This window comes from Eschscholzia californica, unplaced genomic scaffold (assembly GCF_041429995.1).
Source record: "Eschscholzia californica isolate CP2 unplaced genomic scaffold, dmEscCali1.0.p SCAF_5, whole genome shotgun sequence".
NCBI lineage: Eukaryota > Viridiplantae > Streptophyta > Magnoliopsida > Ranunculales > Papaveraceae > Eschscholzia > Eschscholzia californica.
This window is the reverse complement of record NW_028238472.1, coordinates 30,243,430-30,271,366: the sequence shown is the minus strand read 5'-3', so window position 1 is coordinate 30,271,366 and position 27,937 is coordinate 30,243,430. Positions and strand designations below refer to the sequence as shown.

Here is a 27,937-nt window from a genome sequence, read left to right as displayed (position 1 = left end):
CCTAACGACGTCAAGTTCCATTAGGTCAAACATTGAATGAGGTATTGCCTCTTACACACATTGCCTTTAATAATTTTATAGATTGCCTTTAGCAAGCTTGCCTATAACAACTTTGGACATTGTCTATAAAATCTCCCTTTAAAAAATATGTTTATTCTCTTGATTTGAATCGTTAAGTCTGAATTAAATTTTGACATTTATACCTTACTGGTAAGAAGCGCTAATATTGCTTTCTCGATCTTTAAAAACTAAAAACCCTAGTTTTCTCCTTCTCCTTTGTGCTCTCTCTCTTATCCTAACTATGGCTGTCTGGTAGGGGCTCATCCTTCTTCTTCTTCTTCTTCTTCTTCTTCTTCTTCTTCTTCTTCTTCTTCTTCTTCTTCTTCTTCTTCTTCTTCTTCTTCTTCTTCTTCTTCTTCTTCTTCTTCTTCTTCTTCTTCTTCTTCTTCTTCTCTATCTCGCTCTATCTCTGCAATCGAAGATTAGAAGACTAACGCTCACCAGATTCGGCAAGGGTTTCGAACAAAATAACCCTCGCCGGATCTGATGAGGGTTTATAGTCCTTTAAAATGTCAGGTTCTATCTATCTAGCTAATGTGGTGTATTAGCCAAAATCCGCCCTCAGGAGTGCCTCAATTTTTTTTAGGAAAAATGGACTTATGCACAAACAAGTGATGGGCCTAGAAAGTTTCCTAAATAGGTCACCACCCGCAAGTGCACGGGCGTCAAGTAATAATTCCGGTAAGACCGGGTCGATCTGCAGAGATTAGTCAAACCTATTCTAAAACTTAGAATTAGTACGGTTTTCTTGAAGATTGGTTTTTGGTGATAAAATACTAAAATACTAAAATAACAAAGACAATTAATAACGATGAAAAAAAATCAGTGGATGGAAGTCTAGGGTTTGAATCCATTATAATCAGGCATAAATATCAACCTAAATCTTATATCGTTTATGGCTCACTATGATTGATTTTGTACGACTCTAACTATTGCCTATCAACTATCAAGTATTCTTCATTAAAGGACTCAACCTAAATATGACGAATCAAGACTCATGAAGCATATGTAATGAAAGATTTACACACGTTTTCAACGTTCACCTATTAACTAAGAAGTATTGCCCATTAAAGAGGCTATCTAAATATGACTAATCAACTCAGAATCATAAATGAAGAAGAAATCATGAGAATTTATCGGAAATCAATGCATGAGTTGCTTATCAAAGTACAAAGATACTAAGTGAAAATTTACACAAAATCATAATTTCATCGAAACCCCAGATTCGATAAGTTAGCTACTCATAACTAAAGAGATCATACTCAAGGTAGGAGAAATAAAAATCAATAAAATAAGTGAGGGAGAAAGAATCGGTGAAGAAACAACCTTTTTCTCGGAAATTTTTCCTTGGCAGTCAAACAGTCCCTAAGGAGAATTATTTTCCAGTAAATGAGAAAATTATTTTCTCACAGAACCAAACGTGGTCTTCTTCCTCACTCTTTTTCTCTCTCTGTTTTGATTTTAATTTCAATTCAGAAACATCAACATTGAAGAAGACAATTCATTATTGATTGATAATTGATTCTATCTGTTTATTCCTCCTCTTTCTCTTTACAAAACACTATTTGTTTCTCTCTTAATCTCTCTCACTCACCGCTCTGTTTCTCACTTTCTCTCACAAAAAGATAAGAAATATAGAAGATGAAGAAGAAAAGATGAATAAGAAATGCTCTCTGTTTCTTCCTCTACAATCACTCTCTTCCCTCTCTCACAAAGAAAAGAAAAGTTATGAAGATAAGATGATGACAAGTTGATGATGCTCTGTTTTGTTTGGCTACTCTCTCTCTCTCTCTGATTTTTCTGTTTTAGTTGAGCTTCAGAGAGGAGATGATCCCCAAATGAGAGATGATTCTTCAGAGAAGATGATATGTGTATATATATATATGGAGAAGAGAAACAGTAGCTGCTCCATCCCCAAATCTCTCCTCAATCGATCCAATCCATTTAACAGTAAGAAATCTCCATCCAATCTCTCAATAAGTAGTAACAAGATAAAGAAAATAACTTGTCCATCTCTCTGTCTCTAAAAATAACCAGAGAAGAGAAAGAAAATCTCTTTCTCTAGTTTTACTTCCTTCTTTCTCCGAGCATATCAGGGAATTGAGCGCTCTTCTACTGTCAAAAATCTCAGGATATCTCTCTCTTCAATGTACAACTCACACCAATCTCTCTAACCTTATGATTTAAATTTCTTTCCTTCGCCAGACTCTAATTTTTGTGTCATATTAAGCTGGATTCAACAAAGAAAACCCTCACCAGACTCGACGAGGTTCGAACACAGGGAAACCTCGCAAGATTCGGCAACATTTCAAAATGAAATCCTTCCTGAGAAGGGGATATAGAGATACAAAGAGAAAATGATAGAGAAGGTGGTGGTGGTTTTGGTCGGCGGTGGTGGTGGATCTTGCCTGCAGTGTAGAAAGATGGAAATTTTTTCAAGGGATACTCGGCATTTGCCTTTTTTCTGATATTGGGCTATCATTTCACACTTGTTTTAAAGTCTGAAATGAGTGGGTCTTTATCCAAGCCATTTGGATGTTAAGTTAATTTAATCAAGATTTCAGATTTTCTTAAATAAAAAAACAAACATCTGAAATTTGAATTGGAGCCCAGTTCAGATTTCAAATCTGAAAAAAAAAACAAGCATAACCTTAGCTTAGTGGTTGGACACCCATTTGACATAGCTAAGGTCCCAAGTTTGGTTCGTGTACAAGTCGAGATCTATAATTTATTACTCTAGAATATAAATAAAGTAGTAAAAAATAAATGGGCTTTAATGCCCTATATCATGTCTGAAGGGTCTATATAGGCATTTGGACACAATATGTCTTTAAGATGATAGTTATTGAGTTTATTCAATTCATGGTGTAATATGTTCATGATGTATCCATGTAATGTAATGACGTGGCTCTTTCATCCATATCAAAAAACATTGTTCGCAAATTTATTAGTACAAGTATTACAAGTTTAAGCTGGTATATAGAGATCTATGTTGTATATTTACAAAGCCATTATAGATTTTATTATTTTGTTTTTATTTTTTGGAAATTCACTATGATAGTCAATACAAAGGCATTGATACACCAATAAGATGTGGTAAGCACGATAACCGCCAAATTTAAACCTTGAAAGAAAGGGGCCTAAAATCTAATTAAATTAATGACCTGACCTTAAACTAATGGCTTAAAGCCAATGTAACTACATTATTTATTACCGTGGAAAGTGAGGAGACAGTGGACGAAAGTTAAGAAATTGAAAAATTCAGAAGCTTTCGAGTAACACATGTATATAGAGAAAGGAACCAAGCGGCCGACTATCTTTCAAAATTGAAGTTAGGTGCTGGTGAAACCTATTTGGACGTTTGCAACTTGCCGGAAGAATTGAAGAATATAGTTCTTAAGGATACTCGAGGGACAGTTACAGTAAGAATGAGGAAAGGGTGGGGCTAATGTTACTACTAATGAGTGATTTTGTTTTCACTTGTTCTTTTTTTTGGTTATCTTGATTTATTGTAAGTGTGTCGGGCCCTTACACCGCTTATCATTTTCAAAAAAAAAAAGTTACATTATTTAATTTTTACCTCTTATACCTTGCGTATTTACTCGTTAGAATGCATTTCTCTCCCATTTCTGGCCTCTTCTTCCCTGTCTTTCGTTAATAACCCAACTAAAAAGAATAAGGGAAGTTTTATAGGACCTCCCCAATTTTGTTAAAAGTCCTCCCCATGAATCATTTCACTTGGTAAAAAATCATTGAAGGAGTCCTTTTAACAAAAATGAGGGGCCTATAAAATCTCATAAAGAATAATCCAACAACTAGGCTCTAGAACTAAAGGAAAGGACTGTTACTCCAATAGGATGGGTATCGGTACCGCTCTCTATATTATTTTTGCCGTCCTTAGGCTGTCATGTCACTCATTTGGGGATCCAATTATATTTTTTTTGTTGAAACTTATTGTTGGAGCTCACTACAAAGTCGATCATATGAGTGGCAAGGTATATAAAAAAGGGGAAGTGGTTTGTTCTAATTAAGAGTTGGGCTGACAATGACAACAACATAGTTATCCTTAATTATTTGGGTAACTTCCGTTTTGACCTCCAATTTGTGATCAACTCACTGTTTTAGCCCTATTAGTGTCCGACAGTTCGATTTGACCCCAAAGACCAAAATAAATTTCAACTTTTTTCGGAAGTACACTTTGGGGCCAAAACAAAATTAATCCAAAAAAAATTTACAAACATAAAATCCACCTCACCTCCTCTACTTCGTTTCCTCACCACCTCACCATCTTCTCTAGCGAAGGTAGCTGGCCGAAATTTTTTTCGGCCGACGACCCTTATAACATTAAAACAAAAATTTCACTTCTTCTTCTTCTTCTCCTTCTTCTTTTCCCTTTCTCTCACTCCTTTTCTCTTTCTCTCTACTCACTTCCCCAGTGAAGGGGAGGAGTAGAAGAAGGAAAAAGTTATTATTTTTTTTTTAATGTTCGAAGGTCGTCGACAGGAAAATTTTCTGGCCGGCTACGTTCCTCAGAGAGAGAAATGAAGTAAAGGAGAGAGGTGATGAAATGGAAGAGAGAGGGAGAGACGAGTTGGAGTTTATGTTTTTACAGTTTTTTGGATTAATTCCATTTGGCCCCCAAGGGTAGTTCGGGAAAAGTTAAAAAACATTGGCTCTTGAGAGCCAATCAAACAACCAGACACTAATGGGGACCAAAACCGTGAGTTGGTCACAAATTAGGGGCCAAAACCAAATTAACCCTAATTTATTTTGGAGGCTATGAGGTAGTCCAATTTCAGTTCTACCTCAACTGTAAATAAAAAGACCAAGTCACCAAAAAGATATTGACTCAGAAGCTCTAATCACCATCTTCTGAACAACATATTTTTGTTAGTTATTTTTTTACAATTATTCTCATCAACTACAACTTAAATCTTAAAAATATAAATTGTGCCATCAATGCATCGAGTGAGTTCTTTAGTCGAGCTCCAAATGATTATTCTACTGATCCCTCTAAGAAAACAGAGGTAGGCAAAGGTCAAAAGTATATGGTTAATAAGGGAGAGGCCCAAAGTTAGAAAAAAAATTAGGGCATACCCAAAAAGTTAGATTTAGAGTGGGCAATGGACACACGTCAGCAAAAAATGTCCACTCTGATGCATAGACCTCAGTCTATGTAACATAATTTCTCTTGTATATCAAATAATGTTAGATGCATTCTGCATTCAAGATTCTGTATTTTGTGGTGTACACATCTCAGCGGTTCATTGACATAAATGTGATCGACGGTTTTTATTGTTTACTCCTAAAAGACCTGTCGGCTGTGCATAAAAGATGATGCAATGTGCATAAATGTCATTGTATCGAACAAGTGTTGAATACAACAACTTAAAATAGAGCATACGTCATCTAATACTGTACATCTGACTAAGATCCATGAGCACCTGAGGTGATATCTGAATGTGATTTTAACCATTTGAACTTGAAAAATTTGTCTTCGCTCTAATTGACTTTTGGACTGATCTAAAAAAGGAGACCACGTGGGCTCATTTCATATGAAGTGTGTCTTTTTTGTCCGGTTGTTAATTTTTTTTTTTAAATATTTATAAATTTGGGAGGACACAAAATAACATTACACGACGTGGTCGGGTACCTTTGGCAGGCCCTAGTGAGAGAGAAACTACTCGTTCAATGGAGTCGACCACGTCATTTTTCGGCCTGTGATCGGCCCATATTTTTAGGCAGTTCAGTGTCGTCCTTTGTAGAAACCGTTTTGAGTCCGACTCTAATCGAACAAGTTTAGTCGCAACAAATACTTCTTGAATTCAAACTAAAAAAGGAAGCACATGTCCGAAGTAACTTCAATTCAGCACATGTCCAAAGTAACTTCAATTCAGGACATTTTTAACTAATCTGATTCTGATTGAAAAAGAAAGTAATCAGATTGAAAAATTAGAAGTCAAAAGGGAAGACCATCGAAACTTTCTTTTTTCTTTACGTCAAGGAACACCTAAAAGCATCAACTTAGCTTCCATTCGAGTAAACCAGTCAATTTTGTAATTAAAAGAAGAGATTTGGTTCAAAATCTCTACTGCTAATAAACAACCTATAAAGAGGTCGGCAAGAGGTAGAAGACGAAATACAACTTTTCCCCATTCAAAACTGGAATGATTCTAATAATCTCAATCACTTTAAACGATAGTAGGATAAAAAGTAGAACTTGTCGGCTTCATAAAAAATTATATTGGGATAAGAAAGGAATAAAAGAATACTTCTTTTTTATATTTGGGATATTTCTTGTTTTGGGGGGTGGGGGGAGAACTTGGAATGTGGACTTGATTTGGGTTTGAAAGTGGTATGGTGAGTCCTCAAAAAGGAATGAAAAAGATCATGTGATGTTATCTGTCTTTACTGTTACGAAGGAAATTGATTTTCCTTACGTTGATGATGGGGAGCCTTTAAATCAGGAACCTTATGAAATATATTTGAAAGGTATACCCCACTGTCTTCAAAATCTTGAGGATATAGGTCAGTTGGTTGGTAGTATGGGCAGTATCATCAGAACTATTCTAAGCAACTTTGGTTTTACTACATATACAGTTGTCAAAGTTTGGATTAATTTGAATGTTAAGGCCCCTTTGATCAAAGGAGCAGAAGTAGAACTAGATGGGATACCAAAGGAAATATCTTATTTTTACCCAGTATTTCCAAAGAATCTATGTGCTTTTTGTCGTATTTTGGATCATACTGAATCGGTTTGTCATGCTATTGAGATTTCGTCACCGGTTCACAGTACTGGCTTTCCCAACACAGATCAGAATATGCAAATAGCCATTCAAGAGATTGGAGATGTCAACCCGAAACAGTCTAATCCGATGCCTCTCTGTGAGCAACTTTGTGGTAAACATAAAAGTGATTCCTTTTTGCAGGATTTGGAAGAGGGGAATTGTATTCTTGGTGGGTGTGAACAGCTGAAAAAATATAGGGAAGATAAAGCGTTAGATCATAGTTTTCTTGATGTTTATCCTCTCACTATAAAAACTTCTGATGGAAAGGAAATCTCTTTTGATAAGCATCATGAATCACTTTTATCACTCCCTTCTTCTCCTTGGAATAGGCATCAACTTGATACCAACTCATCGCTCTCAACTTCGCTTGCTTCAACTTCTGTAAGTCTTTCTTTTCATCTCTTTTTCATTTCTTCATTAAATCTTTATTGTTGCTGGTCATTATTTCTTTTAGTAGTCGGATACAAAATGGTAGCAACAGGCCGTTTCTCTCTCAAAGTTTTGGCTTGGAATACTCAAGGTTGCGGACGGAACATCACTCTTCATTACCTCAAAAGTTTACTAAACAAACATCATCCTCGTATGGTTTTTCTTCAAGAAACGAAAACCTCCACACACAAACTTCATAATCTCATGCAAAATACCAGGTACACTCGTCCTTTCCATATCAATCCCATTAATAAAGCAGGAGGTTTAGTACTACATTGGATTGAAGATTTGCATGTTCAGATTCTATATGTTAACCAACATTTCATACATACTACTTGCATTCATGATACTACTTCTATGAATTTTAATTTTACTGGTTATCATGGCAGTCCTTATTATGCTGACAAAATTCAGTATTTGAACACCCTTTATAATTTAGGTCATGCTATCAATATATCTTGGGTAGTCATTGGAGATTTTAACACCATATTGCATAAAACTGAAAAATCAGGTGGAAATTCTATTGTTGCTTCTCTTATTTCCAAAATTACTACCATCATTAAATCGGCTGACTTGCATGACATAGGATGTATTGGTAATCCTTTTACTTGGCATAATAAATATTCTGGAACTAAATATATTCAGGAGAGACTTGATAGGAGTCTTGTCAACACTCATTGGTATAACACTTTCCCGAACTCTAAGCTTATTCATTTAGAAAGAATTTGATCAGATCACTCTCCTATCGTTTTTCATACTCACTATGATATAAACAACACCCCGCGACCTTTTAGGTTCTATCGTGTACTTGGATGCAAGACCCTTCCTGCAAAGAGCTTATCGACAACAGTTGGGGTACTTTATTAAATCTGACGCATGAAGATTATTATATTACTCATAAGCTTAAGATGCTTAGTCATAAACTAAAGGTCTGGAATAAACAAGTTTTTGGTCATATTAATCATAAAATTAACTCTCATTTCCGCCATACAACGCCTCAAAGATCCTTCGTTGATCCAACCTTTGCAACAAGAAACAGAGACTCAATACCTTTGTTTAGAGAGTTTTTTGAAGGAAAAGTCTAGAGAAGATAATATCTAACTAGGTGATAAAAATACAAAATTTTTTCATGCTAAAGCCATTTCTAGGGGCCAGAACAATCAAATTCTTTGTATAAAAAACTCTAATAACACTTGGACGGATAATATTGTAGACATCCACCATATTTTTCTCAATCATTTTACCGATATAGCTCAATCCACCAACCCTAATATAAATAACACTATTCTTAATTTATTCACTCCTAGCATTACTAATGAACAAAATCTTATGCTTACGCACATTCCTACTATTGATGAAGTTTATGAGGCAGTAAAGAGTCTTAGGGCTGATGCAGCTCCGGGTCCTGATGGTTATCCTCCGTTTTTCTTTCAAAATAATTGGGACACTATTAGCCCTAATATTATGCACATGGTTACTCATTTTTTTACTTCTCATGATATGCCTTTAGATATTAATCATACTCACATTTTTTTACTTCCAAAAACAAAGAATCCTCAAACGCCTGCGGATTACCGGCCTATTAGTTTGCTTAATACCACTTATAAAATCATATCCCGGATTATGGCTGATAGGTTTAAACGTACGTTAGATCACATTATTAATCCTTATCAATCCGCTTTTATTCCGGGTAAACACATAGTAGATAATGTAGTTATGGCCCAAGAACTTATTCATTCATATAATCATACCCACGGTACCACCTATTTTTTTGGACTGAAACTGGACATGTCCAAAGCGTTCGACCAAGTCGAGTGGTCGTTCCTGATAGACATTATGCATCGACTTAGATATTCTACGGTTCGGTGCAATATGATTTTTCAATGTCTTTCATTGTATCATCTTCGGTCCTTATTAATGGTCGAGCAACAAATAATTTTATTCCTTCTTGAGGCATTAGACAGGGAGATCCTCTTTCTCCTTTTCATGGAAGCTCTTACTAGACTAATCACCTTAAGACAGAACGAAGGTACCTACAAAGGATATCAGATTCCCCACTCCCCTTTGCATATCACTCAATTACTTTTTGCGGATGATTGCGTTTTTTTTGGTAAAAATGACCTCACTGTTATTGACACTTTAAAATCTATCTTGCATGATTTTGGCTTAGCTTCGGGGCAAAAAATAAACTATGAAAAGTCTAGTATATTTTTTAGTGCTAACACTCCAAATAAGTTCAAAAAGGTAATTAGGGGATCTTTGCATGTTAAATTACTTGACCCGAAAGATAAATACTTAAGCACACAACTTATCATAAACTCTAGAAAGATTGATACCTTTAAATCTATCCTAGATAGAATTCAAATTAAGCTATCTTCTTGGAATAATAGCCTCTTGTCTCCAGCCGCAAAAACTATAGTGGCTGCAGTCCCTAAATACCAAATGCAATGTTTTAAGCTTCCTAAAACTATTTGTACTAAAATTGAACAAGCCCGACGAGCATTTTGGTGGGGAAAAAAATCATTGCCACACTATTGCTTGGCACAACATTATGAAACCAAAATCTCAGGGAGGTTTAGGTATTCATAAAATAGAAAGTGACAATATAGCGATGCTAGCTAAACTAGCTTGGACTTTATCGTCTAATCCTACTAAACCTTGGTGTCATTTCCTCTAAAATAAAAATTTTCCGAAACAAGCTTGCTTCGGTACTACTAAGTCTTCTAATTCTTGGTTCTGGAAGCCACTTCATAATATGTTTAAGATTATTAACACTTATACTATCTGGGAGGTCCATACAGGTATAAATATAGATATTTGGACACAAAATTGGATTCCCGACACCGTTTTTCCAGTTCCTAATACTTATGGTTCGACTTTATCTACTGTTTCTCAATGTTTCTCAATTAATTAGAAATAATACTTAGCATGTACCCACTTTTCGAAATACTTTTGAGCCTCATTCAGTCAATCACATCACTTCTATTAAATTAAACCACAACTTAAAAGATACTAGAAGATGGAGTTTAACGAAAAACGGGGAATTTACGGTATCCTCTTTATATAAGATTCTTACCATACCCATCCCAATCCCTCAAGTAGACTCTACCTTTTGGAAACATCTTTGGCACATTGAGGCTCTGCCGCGTGTCATTCTTTTTATTAGGAAATGTTGTGTTCAAGCGCTACCTCTTAATGATCACATGTGTTATATTATTAAATGCTCCATCTTTGCCCTTTATGTCATAAAGATATTGAAACAGATTTACATCTTTTTTTACACTGTGATTATGCTAGAAACATTTGGTTTTATTTCGGCATCATAACTGATAAAATTAATGTTGTTAGTATGAAACAATGGATTGCATCTTGGTTTTGTAGCATGCATTCTTCAGTCCAAGTAAATACTACTCTTTTCTCTGCAATATTATGGCATATATGGAAGCACAGGTGTACATACGTGTTTGAGGGTATCTTGCCTCGCCTCAAACCACAATTATCAATATACAACAAACCATTTACTTGACAGGTATTTATCTTTTCCCTACTAAAGAACTTCCATCAAGACACTCCAAACCTTCACACAATCTATGGCAACCACCACCACCAGAGTATGTTAAAATCAATGTGGATATTTCTTATATCAAAGTGGGGCAGCCTGCGGCTATAGGATTAGTGATTCATGATCAATATGCTAACATTTTTCTTGCCAAAACAGAATCAATCATATGCAGATCCAGTGAAGAAGGAGAGTGCCGAGTACTCTTACCCTAGAATGGGCACTTCAGCTCCAGCTCTCAAAGGTTATTATCAAAGCCGATTCCAAGGACGTGATTGAAGCAGTCAACTCCTATCATAACTCATGCAGTTGGATGACGCAAGCTTCCATTTTCGAGATGTTGAAGCTGAAAAATATGTTTGTATAGGTTAATTTTGTTTGGATAGCTAGACACTCAAATAGGGTGGCTGATGCTTTAGCTTGCACAGCCCGAGCAAATGAACTTTATGCTACTTGGAGGTCTGTTCCAAGTTTTTTGAGTTCTTTTTATAAGAACAATACATTTGTAAACCCTCCTGTTTAAATCAATGAAATTCTAGCTTCCTATAAAAAAAAATGTTATCTGTTCAGATACCAAGTAGTAGGATGAGGGTGCAGTTTCCTTGTTAGTGCGTTTGGTTAGACTTCAGAGGTTCCAAAAGCTACTTGCCGTTAAATAGGAATAGGTAAGGCCAGTGAGGGATCCAAGATTTGGATATGGGTATCTATAAGGGTTCTAGTTTTCTGGATATGGTTAGACTTCAGAGGTTCCAAAAGCTACTTGCCTTTAGTTTTCTTTTAAATTTAAGTGAACAGAGTTACAACCCAAACAGAAAGGGGAAGTTTTAAAGACAATGTATTTTTTTGGTAAAGGCAATGTATTTTATTCTCAAGACTTGGTCAAAACAACTTGACCAAGTTTGGTTAGAGGCAATGATGTCTACCTTATTCTCCACTAAAAATTGTCGGTCAGGAATCTGAAGGTCGTCGGCATCTTCCTTTTCCTTTTTATTTTCCTCTCTTCTTCTCCTTCTTCTCTTTACTCTCTCTCTATCCTATGTCTCTAGCGAACTAAAGGAATTTTCCTGAATTACACATATTGAATTTAGAGTACTCAAATAAATAATATATTGAAAGGTGTGTAGAACCAACTGAAACTTTGTATTCTTATTAAATGTAAGGGCTAGATTGAGAAATGCCAATAAAATTAGTAATAAATATCCCAGATGCCCTAAGCATTTTCGTGAGAACGATATCATCGGTTTATAATAGGGTCCATGGGGATAAGACAAAAAATAAAACCCAAAATGGGATTACGATCATATCTTCCCACCAAAAGGGATTTTAGTCCTTTAGCACTTTGGACCTAATTACCCTCGTACACATAAAGGAAGGATATTAAAAAATCGTTTCCCCCTCTTATCTCTACAAAACCGCCAACAAAGAGAGAAATCCCACAAATCTAGGTTTTCCCAGTGAAGGGATCTCCCTTCGCCGGATCAGATCCACTTCGCTTTCTATGTTTAAGTTTTCCGTTTTAGTTATTTTCTTTTAGATCTAATCTAAGTTTTTTGGAGTACATAGAGTAGAAGAAAAAATGAAACAAGATGTTGGCATGGATACAAGTTTCTTCTCTCTTGAATAGTCATTTCGATCTTCATTAACATACGATTCTATCTTCTAGAAGTAATGGTTTTCCTTTATCTCATCTAGGGTTACTAAATCTGACCGAAGACAAGTAGTTCTTTCTTCATGAACATAAGGGACCGATATTTTCCTCGAGTTACACAAAATTCTTAAAATTGGACGAATGAGATAGAAAACAACGTTTTTTAGGAAATCCGATGGTTCTTCCCCCTATCTCAGAAGAGACAAAAAAAATAAGGAAAAAGGGATGTTGCACGAGAACTTCTTAGGAAGAGAAGGTCACCCATCCAAGTACTACTCTCGCCCAAGCACGCTTAACTTTGAAGTTCTGATGGGATCCGGTGGATTACTACTGGTATGATCGTATTTGTTAGTATTTTTCACTGATTACTACTTGTTCTCATCGGCGGGCTCCTATTTGTCCCCGCTCATTCGTTTTTACGCACTGTGTAGTGATACCATGTAAAAATAAATACTCCCTCCCTCTGATTTTGTTTGACCTTCTAGGAGATCCAAGTAATTAAGCATTTTCATTTATTGTTCGCTAACTAAAAGAATTTTCCTAAATAACCATATTGAAATTAAAGTACTCGAATAAATAATATATTTGAAGTATTGTGGAACCAACTGAAACTTTTTATTCTTTTTAAAAGTAAGGGCTAGATTGAGAAATGCCAATGAAATTAGTAATAAATATCCAAGACGCCCTAAGCATTTTCGCGAGAAAAATATAATGGGTTTATAATAGGGTCTATGGGGAATAAGACCAAAAATAAAACCCATAATGGGAGTATGATCCTATCTTCCCACCAAAACAGATTTCAGCCCTTTAGCACTAGAGGTGAGCAACGGTCGGTTTTTTCGGTTTTAGCTTGAATCGAAGTCGAACCAATAAGTGGCGGTTTGACTAAAACGTCGGCCGACCATGATTCGCCTCGGTTTGGTTCGACTCGGTTGAGTTCGGTTAATCGAACACAATTTCATTTCATTTCATTGGATAAAAAAATAATTTTCTTATTCTTGAACATGGTTCTTTTAGTATCTATTCCTTTTCTGTTTAACACTTTAAACTTTATTAAATAATTATTAACTTGAATGATAAAGATAATTCGGAACGTAATACTAAAATTTAGTATTTATTACTGTCTACTTCTATATATAATACTTTAGTATGATAAATACCTTAGAGTTCGGTCGGTTTGCGTGGGCGGTTTCCAGAAATCCAAGCTGAAGCCAAACCAAACCAAACCGATTTAAGATGTGCGGTTTTCCGGCCAAACCGAGTCAAATAGTGATCGGTTCGACCGAAAAATTGATCCGGTTCGACTTTGTATGGTTCGGTCGATTGGTTCGATTTTTGCTCACCCCTATTTACCACTTTCGACATAATTACCCTCGTACACATAAATGAAGGATATTAACAAATCGTCTCCTCCTCTTATCTTTGCCAACCCAGCGAGAAATACCACAAATCTAGGTTTTTACCAGTGAAGGGATCTCCCTTTGTCGGATCAGATCTACTTCACTTTCTATGTTTAAGTTTTCCGTGTTAGTTATTTTCTTTTAGATCTAACCTAAGTTTTTTGGAGTACATAGAGTAGAATTGAAAATGAAAGAAGAAGTTGGCATATATACAAGTTTCTTCTATCTTGAATAGTCATCTTGATCTTCATGAACATACTAGTCTATCTTCTAGAAGTCTTGGTTTTCCTCTATATCTTCTAGGGTTACTATATCTGACCGAAGACAAGTAGTTTTTTCTTCTTGAACATAAGGGTCCGATATTTACCTCGAGTTACAAAAACTTCTGAAAAATGGACGGGTGAGATAGAAAATAACGTTTTTTTGGAAATCCGACGGTCCTAACCCGCCTTTGCCAGTTTATTTTCTTCCCCGCTCTCGACAAAAAGAGTAAGGAGGAAAAAGGATCCGCCACGAGGACTTCCTCAGGTGGTCACCCATCCTAGTACTACTCTCGCCCAAGATCGCTTAACTTCAGAGTTCTAATGGGATCCAGTGGAATAGTGCCGCTATGATCGCATCTGGTATTATTTTACACTGATTACTATTTGTTCTCATCGGCGGGCTCCTATTCCTCCCCGCTTAATTCTTTTTACATAGTCTGTAGTGATACAATGTAAAAATAAATACTCCTTCCCTCTGATTTTGTTTGACCTTTTAGGAGATTCAAGTTATTAACCATTTTCATTTATTGTTCGCTAACTAAAAGAATTTTTCTAAATTACGTATATTAAATTTAGAGTACTCAAATAAATAATATATTGGAAGTAGTATAGAACCTACTGAAACTTTTTTTATTCTTATTAAAAGTAAGGGTTGGATTGAGAAATGATAATGAAATTAGTAATAAATGTCCTAGACGCCCTAAGCATTTTCGTGAGAAAAATATCATCGGTTTATAATAGGGTCCATAGGGATAAGACCAAAAATAAAACCAATAATGGGATTATGATCCTATGTTCCCACCAAAAGGGATTTTAGTCCTTTAACACTTTGGACCTAATTACCCTCCTACAAATAATAGAAGGATAATAAAAAATCGTTTCCCCCTCTTATCTCTGCAAATCCACCAACCAAGAGAGAAATCTCACACATTTAGGTTTTCCCAGTGCACGGATCTCCCTTCGCCAGATAAGATCCTTTTCGCTTTCTATGTTTAAGTTTTCCGTTTTAGTTATTTTCTTTTAGGTCTAACCTAAATTTTTATGAGTTACATAGAGTTGAAAAAAAAATGAAAGAAGATGTTGGCATGGATACAAGTTTCGTCTCTCTTGAATAGTCATCTCGATCTTCATGAACGTACGAGACTATCTTCTAAAAGTGTTGGTTTACCTCTATTTTTTTTAGGGTTACTAAATCTGACCGAAGGCAAGTAGTTTTTTCTTAATGAACATAAGGGTCCATATTTTCCTCGAATTACAAAATTATGAAAAATGGACGGATGAGAAGGAAAACAACGATTTTAAAAAAAATGCGACGGTCCTAACCCGCCTTTGGAAGGTTATTTTCTTCCCCTCTCACCGACGAGACGAGGCGAAAAAAAGTAAGGAGAAAAAGGGATGCAACACGAGGACTTCCCTAGAGGTCACCCATCCTAGTACTACTATTGCCCAGACACACTTAACTTCGGAGTTTTGATGGGATCCGGTGGATTAGTGATGGTATAATCACATCCGTTACTATTTTACAGTGATTGCTACTTGTTCTCATCCGCGGGCTCCTATTTCTCCCCGCACATTCCTTTTTACACACTCTGTAGTGATACGATGTAAACATAAATACTCCTTCCCTCTGATTTTGTTTGACCTTTTAGGAGATCCAAGTTATTAAGCATTTTCATTTTTTGTTCGCTAACTAAAAGAATTTTCCTAAATTACCCATATTGGATTCAGAGTACTCATATAAATAATATATTGAAAGTAGTGTAGAACCAACTGAAACTTTTTATTCTTATTAAAAGTAAGGGCTAGATTGAGAAATGCCAATGAAATTAGTAATAAATGTCCCAGACGCTTTTCGCATTTTCGTGAGAAAAATATCATCGGTTTATGATGGGTCATGAAAATGTCCCATCGGAGTCGTTTAAATTAGCCGAGTTAGTTCTTTTCGAGTCTTTATTATAATAAAATGGTTGGTTTTCTTGATTAGGTGTCTTTTGGAGAGTTAGGTGTGAAAAACGGTTAAAAACAAGGAAAAGATGCATAAAGGGTATTTTGGTCATTTGAGGTCAAGGACATTCTGGTAATTTGGCCAAGGTCAGTGCGTGGTTGAAAAGTAGAGGTCGAGACGAGTCCGTAGGAGAAAACGGAAGTCAATTCGGAGTCCGGATGAGTAAAAAATGCAAAGTCAAAGTCAGGTCCACATTTGGTGCATATTTGGTCAATTTTCGGGACACTATCGGGTACGGTTCTGGCGCGCGGTACAAAGAACGACACGTGGCGAATCCTGGAGACCGTTGTATATAAGTTCCGTGTACCCATTGTGCATTGAAATGGACCCTTGATGCAGACGATTTAATACAACCGTGGCCACATAACTTCCGTAGTCCCACATCATTTCTTTTAATCTTGGCCATCTAAATCCCCCTCAATCACATCTGATGGTTGTTGTTCCTTACTCCACTTAATAGCCTAAACCAAGCTACATGGAATCATCCATTTCACAACCACTTAGCGTGCAGACATCTGGTTGCTTTAATTTCACAACCACTTAATAGCCTAAACCTGAAATTACAACTTTAACCCCTCCTTTCTTTCCCACTCACATTTCAGCCAATAGGATTTTTCCTTGCACAAAAAGTCACCCCAACTTTCCCATTCTAACCCTCTTAACCCAACCAAAACCCTAACCCTATAAATAAATCCCTTTCTCCTCCATTAGAAGCTAGACTTGCAAACCCTCTCATATCTTCATCTCCTTCTCCTCTTTCTATCCCTCTTCTTACCTAATACTCCTTCTTCTCATCTACCTCTTCTACCATTAATGAACCTCTTCTTATTCTATCCCTCTTTTATTAAATCCATCTTTTTCTATCTTCTTCTCTACCACTATTCTTTCTTCCATTAATAATCTTCTTCTCCCTTCCATATTCTTCTATCATCTTTACCCTCTTTATCTCTTCTTTCCAACTTTCTAGATCTAATTTCTTCTTTCCCTTTCTTTTTCTTATTTGGGTGGCAATAAAATAGCTATTACTTGGATTTCTTGGAGTACAATTCTGGAACATAAATGGAGCAAATCTTGGACATCAAAATGGAGATACATGGGAATATGGAATTTGAGCATTCTTGGTGATTTCTTTCCATTAATTTCTTAGTATTTTCATTTATTTTACAATGTCAATGAATGTTATTCTAGATTCCATGTATAGTTAATTTAGCAATCTAAGGTTGTGAATGAAACCCATTTTGGATCTTTATAATACTTGTTCTTGATTAATTAAATCCTTTGATGTGCTTCAATGCCTATTGATTGTCATTTCATGTTGATTCTATAACCTTATTATCATTCATGTATTATAATTAGATATTTCATGCTTTTATTGATTTATTAGATGAGATATGCCTTTTAGATCTTGAATGATAGTGTAGGAAATTAGTTTTATATGGTAGTCAATCATACATTCTCAATTATAAAATTGTTTTATCTAGAATATCATCCAGAATCCAAATAGTTCATTATATTGGATCCCGAGTAAATACAAAAGAGATTTAAGTAATTAAGTGCTTGTTTTATAAAGTGAAATTATGTGGTGGATTTTATAACCTTAGATATCTTCTTACCTCTCTCTTAGTTAATTTATTTAGTTATATTCGTTTTCTTACTTTTCCAAATCGATCATCAAATTTATAAATGGGGTGTGTGAGTGTGTTAGTCTAAGTTAGCTATTGACATTTTGATTATTGGGCTAAACTCGCCGTCAATATCCGAAGTTACCCATCTATCCCTTGGGACGATACTCGATCTTATTTTCAATACTATAATTTGACCCCGTATACTTGCGGGAATAAACCTATTTTTAGGCCCATCAGTTTATCATAGGGTCTATGGGGCATAAGACAAAAAATAAAACCCAAAATGAGATTATGATCCTATCTTCCCACCAAAAGAGATTATGGGGCACTTTGGACCTAATTACCCTCGTACACGTAATGGAAGGATATTAAAAAAATGTCTCCCCCTCTTATCTCTGCAAAACCGCCCACCAAGAGAGAAATCTCACAAATCTAGGTTTTCCAAGTGAAGGGATCGCCCATCGCTGGATCAGATTCACTTCGCTTTCTATGTTTAAGTGTTCTGTTTTAGTTCTTTTTTCTTGAATAGTCATCTCGATCTTCATGAACATACGAGTCTATCTTCTAAAAGTGTTGGTTTTCCTGTATCTCTTCTAGGGTCACTAAATCTGACCGAAGACAAGTAGTTTTTTCTTCACGAACATAAGGGTCCGATATTTTCCTCGAGTTACACAAAATTCTGAAAAATGGAACAAAAGACAACGTTTTTTAGGAAATCCGACAGTCCTAGCCCGCCTTTGGCAGGTTATGTTCTTCCCCACTCTCCAACGAGACGTAAAAAGAAAGTAAGGAGAAAAAGGGATGCACTACGAGGGCGGTTTCGTCGGCTTGAGCACGACTAGTTTCACTAGGACTTCTCCTTGGGCCCTTGGTCGTTGCTTTCGCTACTAGGGTTGTTTCGTCGGTTTGAGCACGACTAGTTTCACTAGGACTTCTCCTTGGGCCCCTGGTCGTTGCTTTCGCTACCAAGGCGGTTTCGTCGGCTTGAGTACGACTAGTTACACTAGTGATGATGCATAAATTTTCCAGACATTGACTAACGACAAAGAATCAAGAATAGACCTAAAATCCAGCGGCTCAACCCGGCTTAGGGCAACAGAACTGCTAAACCCTCAGTACTCCGCTACCTACACCCCTAACTGGGAGGTCAGCTAGAGGTAGCAACCCTGTTTCGCCCCCGGCAAAAACAGATCAGCTATGGGGTCTTCAACGGAATGAGGGAGGTCCCCGTAAGTTAGGCCGATGTCTCACACCCTAAACTGGGGAGGCAAAAGCGTGCCAACATCTTACCAACTCAATCTCGGAATCTATTTAAAGATCTCAGTCAACTATAGATCTTAAGTGTTTAAGCAAGCTTGGGCTTCAAGTGTCCTAAAGGAGGAAACATCTCCAAGAAGATCTATCACCTCGGCAGGATATCTACGAAGGATCGTTGAACTTACGAACTTTTATTTATCCTAGATACGAGATAACGATAAGGGAAACCTTAACCACGAACAGTGGGAAACAACCCTTAATGGTGGATCATAACCGCCTCATCTAGATTGTCCTAACACAGTTGGTCTATCTCAGCCTATAAAAGGGCCCCCCATCGTCTTCTACAGAGGACAAGTCTTCTCATACCCAAGACGAGCTTTACACACGATCTCTTGATCAAAGAGATCCCCCACTTATACAGAGTTCCCTTAACTTGCCCCCAAAAGGATCAATCAATATTCATTCTTTTACTCAAAGAGCAACCTGAGTGTCTTGAGCCTCGGAGCGGTTTTCAAACCCTTTGCAGGTTTTCCCCCAGGAATCGAGGAACAGGAACCAGGATCAGGAGCGTGGAACCAGAGCTGGAGCGAGGAGCAGGAAGGAGGAATCACAATAAACTTACCAGAATATTCGGTCATAACGGACGCTGTTATGCAGCAAGTCCCTGTTTCATGTTGATATAACGGAAGGCCATTATTTGACATCAGCAAGTAGGACTTCTCCTTAGGCCCATGGTCGTTGCTTTCGGTACCAGGACTGTTTCGTCGGCTTGAGCACGACTAGTTTCACTAGGACGTCTCCTTGGGCCCCTAGTCGTTGCTTTTGCTATCAGGGCAGTTTCTTCAGCTTGAGCACGACTACTTTCACTAGGACTTCTCCGTGGATAATACTTGTTTAGAAAAGCATGATTTATTGATAGATATTGTAGTTATTGCAACATCATAGCCTAGCGGCCTTATTGTAAGATAAAATCAAAATAAACTAGAGGTAGATTCTGTTCGTCATACCTGGGCGGTTTCTGCCTTATTCTTGCATATCTGCCGTAGGGTCGTCGCAAAAGACTTCGCCTTCCCCGGCTTCGGTAAGGACAATTTTTTTCTTTTTGCACTTCTTAGTGGAGATCAGATAACATTCTCTAGTTACCTCGCCTCCCCTGCCTTATCCAGTTCCTTTTCCAAGTATAACAAGTCAAGGGCACTGGTACGGTCTGCTTCTGGTCCCGTTGGGAAGAGACTTGTGGGGGTTGAAAAAATCTTGCGAGCTTGCATCTTGACATTCTTCCACTTTTCCTTCAGGGTTGACTCCTTCATAGCTAGTTCTGTTTTTTCTTCGGCCTTACAGAGGTTCTCCCGCAGTTGATACATCTCCTCCTCCTTCTTCTGGTCTTCCGGTCGGAGCTGCTCGGCACGGAGTTCTTCCTTTGAGTAAAGCCTGGTCTGGGACCCTCGGGGGGAGGGGGGTATGGTCTTCGGACGACATGACTACTCGAAAGAGGTAAAAATGGTTGGTTTGTAAGTTGAATAGAGATTCGGGTTACCGAATTGATGGGATTTTTTTGGAGTTCCGCTCTCCTTCTAGCGCCAATTGCTAATGTCAAAAAATGGACTTCCGTTGCATCAACAAGTAATCGGGACTTGATGCATGACAACGTCTGTTATTATAGGATATTCCGCTTACGATTCATCATGTTCTTGCTCCTTGCTTTTGCTCCTGCTCCCGACTCCTTGTTCCTTAGCTCCTAAACTCCTTGAAAACCTGGGAGAAAAACCTGCAAAGGATTCGGAAATCGCTCCGATGCTCAAGAGAGTCAGATTGCTCTTTGCAGTAAAAGAATGAATATTGATCGATCCTTTTGGGGCTAAGTATGAGTTATTCAGTGGAAGTCGAGATGTCTTGTGGAAGACGACGTGGGGCCCTTTTACAGGTTGAGACCAAAACCTAAAACCCAAAATTGGGTTATGATTTTATCTTCCCACCAAAAGGGATTTTAGTCCTTTAGCAGTTTGGACCTAATTACCCTCGTACACATAAAGGAAAGATATGAAAAAATTGTATCCCCCTCTTATCTCTACAAAACTGCCAACCAAGAGAGACATCCCACAAATCTAGGTTTTCCAGGAGAAGGGATCTCCCTTCGCCAGATCAGATCCACTTCGCTTTCTATGTTTAACTTTTCCGTTTTAGTTATTTTCTTTTAGATCTAACCTAAGTTTTTTGGAGTATATAGAGTAGAAGAATAAATGAAACAACATGTTGGTATGGATACAAGTTTCTTCTCTCTTGAAGAGTCATGTCGATCTTCATTGACGTACGAGTCTATCTTCTAGAAGTTTTGGTTTTCCTCCATCTCTTCTAGGGTTACTAAATTTGAACGAAGACAATTAGTTCTTCCCTCATGAACATAAGGGTCCGATATTTTCCTTGAGTTACACAAAATTCTGAAAAATAGACGGATGAGACAAAACAACGTTTTTTAGGAAATCCGACAGTCTTCACCCGCCTTTGTCAGGTTATTTTGTTCTCCCTCTCTCCGACGAGACGAAAAAAAGAGTAGGGAGAAAAGAGGGATGCAACACGAAGACTTCCCTCGTGAGTCACCCATCCTAGTACTTCTCTCGCCCAAACACGCTTAACTTCAGAGTTTTGATGGGATCTAGAGGATTAGTGCTTGTATGATCCGTTAGTATTTCACACTGATTACTACTTCTTCTCTTCGGCGGGATCCTATTTCTCCCCGCCCGTTCCTTTTTACGCACTTTGTAGTAATACGATGTAAAAATAAACACTCCTTCCCTCCAATTTGTTTGACCTTTTAGGATATCCAAGTTATTAAGCTTTCTCATTTATTGTTCGCTAACTAAAAGAGTTTTCCTAAATTACCCATATTGAATTTAGAGTCCTCAAATAAATAATATATTGGAAGTAGTGTAAAACCAACTGAAACTTTTTATTCTTTTTAAAAGTAAGGGCTAGATTGAGAAATGCCAATGAAATTAGTAATAAATGTCCCAAACGCCCTAAGCATTTTCGTGAGAAAAATATCATCGGTTTATAATAGGTCCATGGGGATAAGTGATGATTTTATAGTCTTTACATGTTAATTTTGATGGAGTTAATTAAATTACATGGTTTTGTAGGAAACTCCCAAAAAGATAAAGAAGTTATTAATACAAGAAGTTCCTAAAGATATTGAGGTAGATATATGACTTGGTAACTATTAGAGATGAAGCTGGTTAAGAGAGGGGTGTGTCTGCAAGAAGACATTTGTTAGGGGCTAAGTGCTAAATAGTGAAAGGATGTAGGGTTGGAATCAAACTACTAAAGAGTTACTGTTGCTGCCTAACTAAATTTAAAGTGTTGATGACGTCATCATGACGTCATCATGACGTCATGGGTGTAATACTTAGGCGGTACTGTTTCGGGAATTTGATGGGTTTTAGATTTTGAGATTTCTAAATAAGATGTGTTTCCTAAACCTACTTCTTTCCTAATTTTTTATTGTTTCCAAAATCTTTGGCTATTGAGATATTATAAAAAGAGGTCTAACTCATACAATAAGACACACCCCCACACACTAGTGAAAAGAGCAAGTTTAGAGGAGCAACATTAGAGATAAATTAACTTCTTTGGGTGCAAGAATTTGGGAGATTCAAGGGCTATATTGAAGACAAGTTTTGGAAAAAGACGAGAGGAACGGGCTTCATCAAATATCAATTCGGTTTTATCTTCTTCACTCTTTTCCTTTACTTGTTTATCATTAATTGAACCATGTATTTAATATCCAAGGGTTTCTAACTCTTCCACTAGGATAGAGGATGAAACCCTAACATGAGTATTTGAAATCTAATATCATATTTATTTTATTATCTCTTGTTAATATGCTTAATGTTTCATAATTAATCGTACTTCAGTTAGTCTAATAAACTAACAACTTGGATTTGAATTGCAATATATTTTAAGTGAAGTGGGTTATGGATTTTGATCATTGTTAAAGTGTTTAATTGTCTTATTTTCCGAAAATTGAAGATTGATTTCTAACAATTTTTGAGTTATCAAAAGAGGGATAATAATTTGAATTAGATATTAAATTCGAATATGATTGTTAGTGGTGAATTCTAATATCCTAGATTTACCAACTTATAGTTTTTCATCACAACTTTATTTTATTTTCTAAGTTTCAATTTTTAGCTTTCCAAACATCTTCTCAAAATCAACTATTTTCTTTCCTAGTTTATTAGTTAGTTTTAGGTTTAGACTTAATTCCGACATATCCTCGTGAGATCGACTTCGTAATACAAACCATATTCACATACGGTTCGTGCACTTGCGAGTTTTAATTTAGTCTAGTTAGTCTATTATTTAGGTTCACTAGATATCACATCAATAAGACCAAAAATAAAACTCTAAAATGGGATTATGATCTTATCTCCACCAAAAGGGATTTTAGTCCTTTAGCATTTTGGACCTAATTACCCTCATACACATAAAGGAAGGATATTTAAAAATCGTTTCCCCCTCTTATCTCTGCAAAACTGCCAACCCAGCGAGAAATACAACAAATATAGGTTTTTAACAGTGAAGGGATCTCCCTTTGTCGGATCAGATCCACTTCGCTTTCTATGTTTAAGTTTTCCGTTTTAGTTATTTTCTTTTAGATCTAACTTAAGTTTTTCGGAGTAATAAGAGTAGAAGAAAAAATGAAACAAGATGTTGGCATGGATAAAAGTTTCTTCTCTCTTGAATAGTCATCTCGATCATCATTAACGTACGAGTCTATCTTCTTGAAGTGTTGGTTTTTCCTCTATCTCTTCTAGGGTTGCTAAATTTGACCGAAGACAAGTAGTACTTTCTTCATGAACATAAAGGTCCGATATTTTCCTCGAGTTACACAAAATTCTGAAAAATAGACGGATGATGCAGAAAACAACGTTTTTTAAAAAATCCGACAGTCCTAACCCGCCTTTGGCAGGTTATTTTCTTCCCGTTCTTCTCGACGAGACGAAAAAAAAAAGTAAGGAGAAAAAAGGGATACAACACAAGGACTTCCCCTCCCGTTCCTTTTTGCGCACTCTGTAGTGATACGATGTAATATTTAACACTCCTTCCCTCCGTTTTTGTTTGACCTTTTAGGATATCCAAGTTATTAAGCATTTTCATTTATTGTTCGCTAACTAAAAGAATTTCCCTAAATTACCCATATTGAATTTAGAGTCCTCAAATAAATAATATATTGGAAGTAGTGTAGAACCAACTGAAACTTTTTATTCTTATTAAAAGTAAGGGCTAAATTGAGAAATGCCTATGAAATTGGTAATAAATGTCCCAGACGCCCTATGCATTTTCGGGAGAAAAATATCATCGGTTTGTAATAAGTCCATTGGGATAAGACCAAAAATAAAACCCAGAAAGGGGATTATGATCTTATCCCTACCAAAAGGGATTTTAGTCCTTAAGCACTTTGGACCTAATTACCCTCGTACACATAAAGGATGGATATTAAATAATCGTCTCCCCCTCTTATCTCTGCAAAACCGCCAACCCAGAGAGAAATCCCACAAATCTCGGTTTTTACCGGTGAAGGGATCTCCCTTCGCCAGATCAGATCCACTTCGCTTTCTATGTTTAACTTTTCTGTTTTAGTTATTTTCTTTTAGATCTAACCTACGTTTTTTGGAGTAAATAGAGTAGAAGAATAAATGAAACAACATGTTGGCATGGATACAAGTTTCTTCTCTCTTGAAGAGTCATCTCGATCTTCATTGACATACGAGTCTATCTTCTAGAAGTTTTGGTTTTCCTCCATCTCTTCTAGCGTTACTATATCTGAAGGAAGACAAGTAATTCTTTCCTCATGAACATAAGGGTCCGATATTTTCCTCGAGTTACACAAAATTCTGAAAAATAGACGGATGAGACAGAAAACAACGTTTTTTAGGAAATCCGACAGTCTTCACTCGCCTTTGTCAGGTTATTTTATTCTCCCTCTCTCTGACGAGACTACAAAAAGAGTAGGGAGAAAAGAGGAATGCAATACGAGGACTTCCCTCGTGAGTCACCCATCCTAGTACTTCTCTCGCCTAAGCACGCTTAACTTCAGAGTTTTGATGGGATCTAGAGGATTAGTGCTTGTATGATCCGTTAGTATTTCATACTGATTACAACTTCTTCTATTCGGTGGGCTCCCATTTCTCCCCGCCCGTTCCTTTTTACGCACTCTGTAGTAATACGATGTAAAAATAAACACTCCTTCCCTCCAATTTGTTTGACCTTTTAGGATATCCAAGTTATTAAGCTTTCTCATTTATTGTTCGCTAACTAAAAGAGTTTCTCTAAGTTACCCATATTGAATTTAGAGTCCTCAAATAAATAATATATTGGAAGTAGTGTAGAAGCAACTGAAACTTTTTATTCTTTTTAGAAGTAAGGGTTAGATTGAGAAATGCCAATGAAATTATTAATAAATGTCCCAAACGCCCTAAGCATTTTCGTGAGAAAAATATCATCGGTTTATAATAGGTCCATGGGGATAAGACCAAAAATAAAACCCAAAAATGGGATTATGATCTTATCTCCACCAAAAGGGATTTTAGTCCTTTAGCACTTTGGACCTAATTACCCTCGTACACATAAAGGAAGGATATTAAAAAATCGTCTCCCCCTCTTATCTCTGCCAACCCAGCGAGAAATACCACAAATCTAGGTTTTTACCGGTGAAGGGATCTCCCTTTGTCGGATCAGATCCACTTCGCTTTCTATGTTTAAGTTTTCCGTTTTAGTTATTTCTTTTAGATCTAACCTAAGTTTTTTGGAGTACATAGAGTAGAAGAAAAAATGAAACAAGATGTTGGCATGGATAAAAGTTTCTTCTCTCTTGTATAGTCATCTCGATTCTCAAATAAATAATATATTGGAAGTAGTGTAGAACCAACTGAAACTTTTTATTCTTATTAAAAGTAAGGGCTAAATTGAGAAATGCCTATGAAATTGGTAATAAATGTCCCAGATGCCCTATGCATTTTCGGGAGAAAAATATCATCGGTTTATAATAAGTCCATTGGGATAAGACCAAAAATAAAACCGAGAAAGGGGATTATGATCTTATCTCTACCAAAAGGGATTTTAGTCCTTGAGCACTTTGGACCTAATTACCCTCGTACACATAAAGGATGGATATTAAAAAATCGTCTCCCCCTCTTATCTCTGCAAAACCGCCAACCCAGAGAGCAATCCCACAAATCTCGGTTTTTACCGGTGAAGGGATCTCCATTCGTCGGACCATATCCGCTTCGCTTTCTATGTTTAAGTTTAACATTTTAGTTATTTTGTTTTAGATCTAACCTAAGTTTTTTTGGAGTACATAGAGTAGAAGAAAAAATGAAACCAGATGTTGACATGGATACAAGTTTCTTCTCTTGAATAGTCATCTTCATGAACATAAGGGTCCGATATTTTCCTTGAGTTACACAAAACTCTGACAAATGGACGGATGATGCAGAAAACAACGTTTTTTTTTTTTTACAATCCGACGGTCCTAACCCGCCTTTGGTAGGTTATTTTCTTCCCCCTCTGTCCGACGAGACAAATAAAAGTAAGGAGAAAAAAGGGATGCAACACGAGGACTTCCCAGGAGGTCACCATCTTAGTACTACTCTAGCCCAAACACGCTTAACTTCAGAGTTCTCATGGGATCCGGTGGATTAGTTATGGTATGATCGCATCCTTTAGTATTTCACACTGATTACTACTTGTTCTGATCGGCGAGCTTCCATTTCTCCCCGCCCGTTCCTGTTAGCGCATTCTGTAGTGATACGATGTAAAATTAAACACTCCTTCCCTCCGGTTTTGTTTGACCTTTTAGGAGATCCAAGTTATCAAGCATTTTCATTTATTGTTCGCTAACTAAAAGAATTTCCCTAAATTTTCCATATTGAATTTAGAGTCCTCAAATAAATAATATATTGGAAGTAGTGTTGAACCAACTGAAACTTTTTATTCTTATTAAAAGTAAGGGCTAGATTGAGAAATGCCTATGAAATTAGTAATAAATGTCCCGGACACCCTAAGCATTTTCGGGAGAAATATATCATCGGTTTATAATAAGTCCATGGGGATAAGACCAAAAATAAAAAACAAAAAGGGGATTATGATCTTCTCTCTACCAAAAAGGATTTTAGTCCTTTAGCACTCAGGACCTAATTACCCTCGTACACATAAAGGATGGATATTAAAAAATCATCTCTTCCTCTTATCTCTGCAAAACCGCCAACCCAGAGAGAAATCCCACAAATCTCGGTTTTTACCGGTGAAGGGATCTCCATTCGTCGGACCAGATCCACTTTGCTTTCTAAGTTTAAGTTTTCCGTTTTAGTTATTTCCTTTTAGATCTAACCCAAGTTTTTTGAAGTACATAGAGTAGAAGAAAACATGAAATAAGATGTTGGCATGGATACAAGTTTCTTCTCATGAATAGTCATCTTCATGAACATAAGGGTCCGATATTTTCCCCCTCTCTCCGACGAGACGATGAAAAAAAATTCTGAAAAATGGACGGATGATGCGGAAAACAACATTTTTTAGGAAATCCGACGGTCCTAACCCGCCTTTGGCAGGTTATTTTCTTCCCCCTCTCTCCGACGAGACGATGAAAAAAAAAATTAAGGAGCAAAAAGGGATGCAACACGAGGACTTCCCAGGAGGTCACCCATCCTAGTACTACTCTCGCCCAAGCACGCTAAACTTCGGAGTTCTGATGGGATCCGGTGGATTAGTGCTGGTACGATCGCATCCGTTAGTATTTCACACTGATTACTACTTGTTCTCATCGGCGGGCTCCTATTTCTCATTTTTACGCACTCTGTAGTGATACTCCTTCTCCCCGGTTTGTTTGACCTTTTGGGAGATCC

General features: G+C 36.8%; 1 protein-coding gene, 1 non-coding gene and 2 pseudogenes across 2 annotated transcripts; 1 reads left to right on the top strand and 3 right to left on the bottom strand.

The window, feature by feature from the left end:
* Window positions 1-6,455: 6,455 nt before the first annotated feature.
* LOC147538530 (uncharacterized) lies at window positions 6,456-11,746 on the top strand. The gene is made up of 2 exons (XM_086642964.1): window positions 6,456-11,299; window positions 11,407-11,746. The coding sequence occupies exon 1, from the start codon at window positions 6,456-6,458 to the stop codon at window positions 8,004-8,006; it is 1,551 nt and encodes a 516-aa protein (XP_086499090.1). The 3' UTR covers window positions 8,007-11,299; window positions 11,407-11,746.
* A 3,793-nt stretch (window positions 11,747-15,539) lies between these two features.
* On the bottom strand, window positions 15,540-15,658 carry LOC147538529 (5S ribosomal RNA; annotated as a pseudogene).
* A 10,978-nt stretch (window positions 15,659-26,636) lies between these two features.
* On the bottom strand, window positions 26,637-26,754 carry LOC147538528 (5S ribosomal RNA; annotated as a pseudogene).
* A 948-nt stretch (window positions 26,755-27,702) lies between these two features.
* LOC147538527 (5S ribosomal RNA) lies at window positions 27,703-27,821 on the bottom strand. The gene has a single exon (XR_015226632.1). It is a non-coding gene; the product is annotated as a 5S ribosomal RNA (ribosomal RNA).
* Window positions 27,822-27,937: the final 116 nt, after the last annotated feature.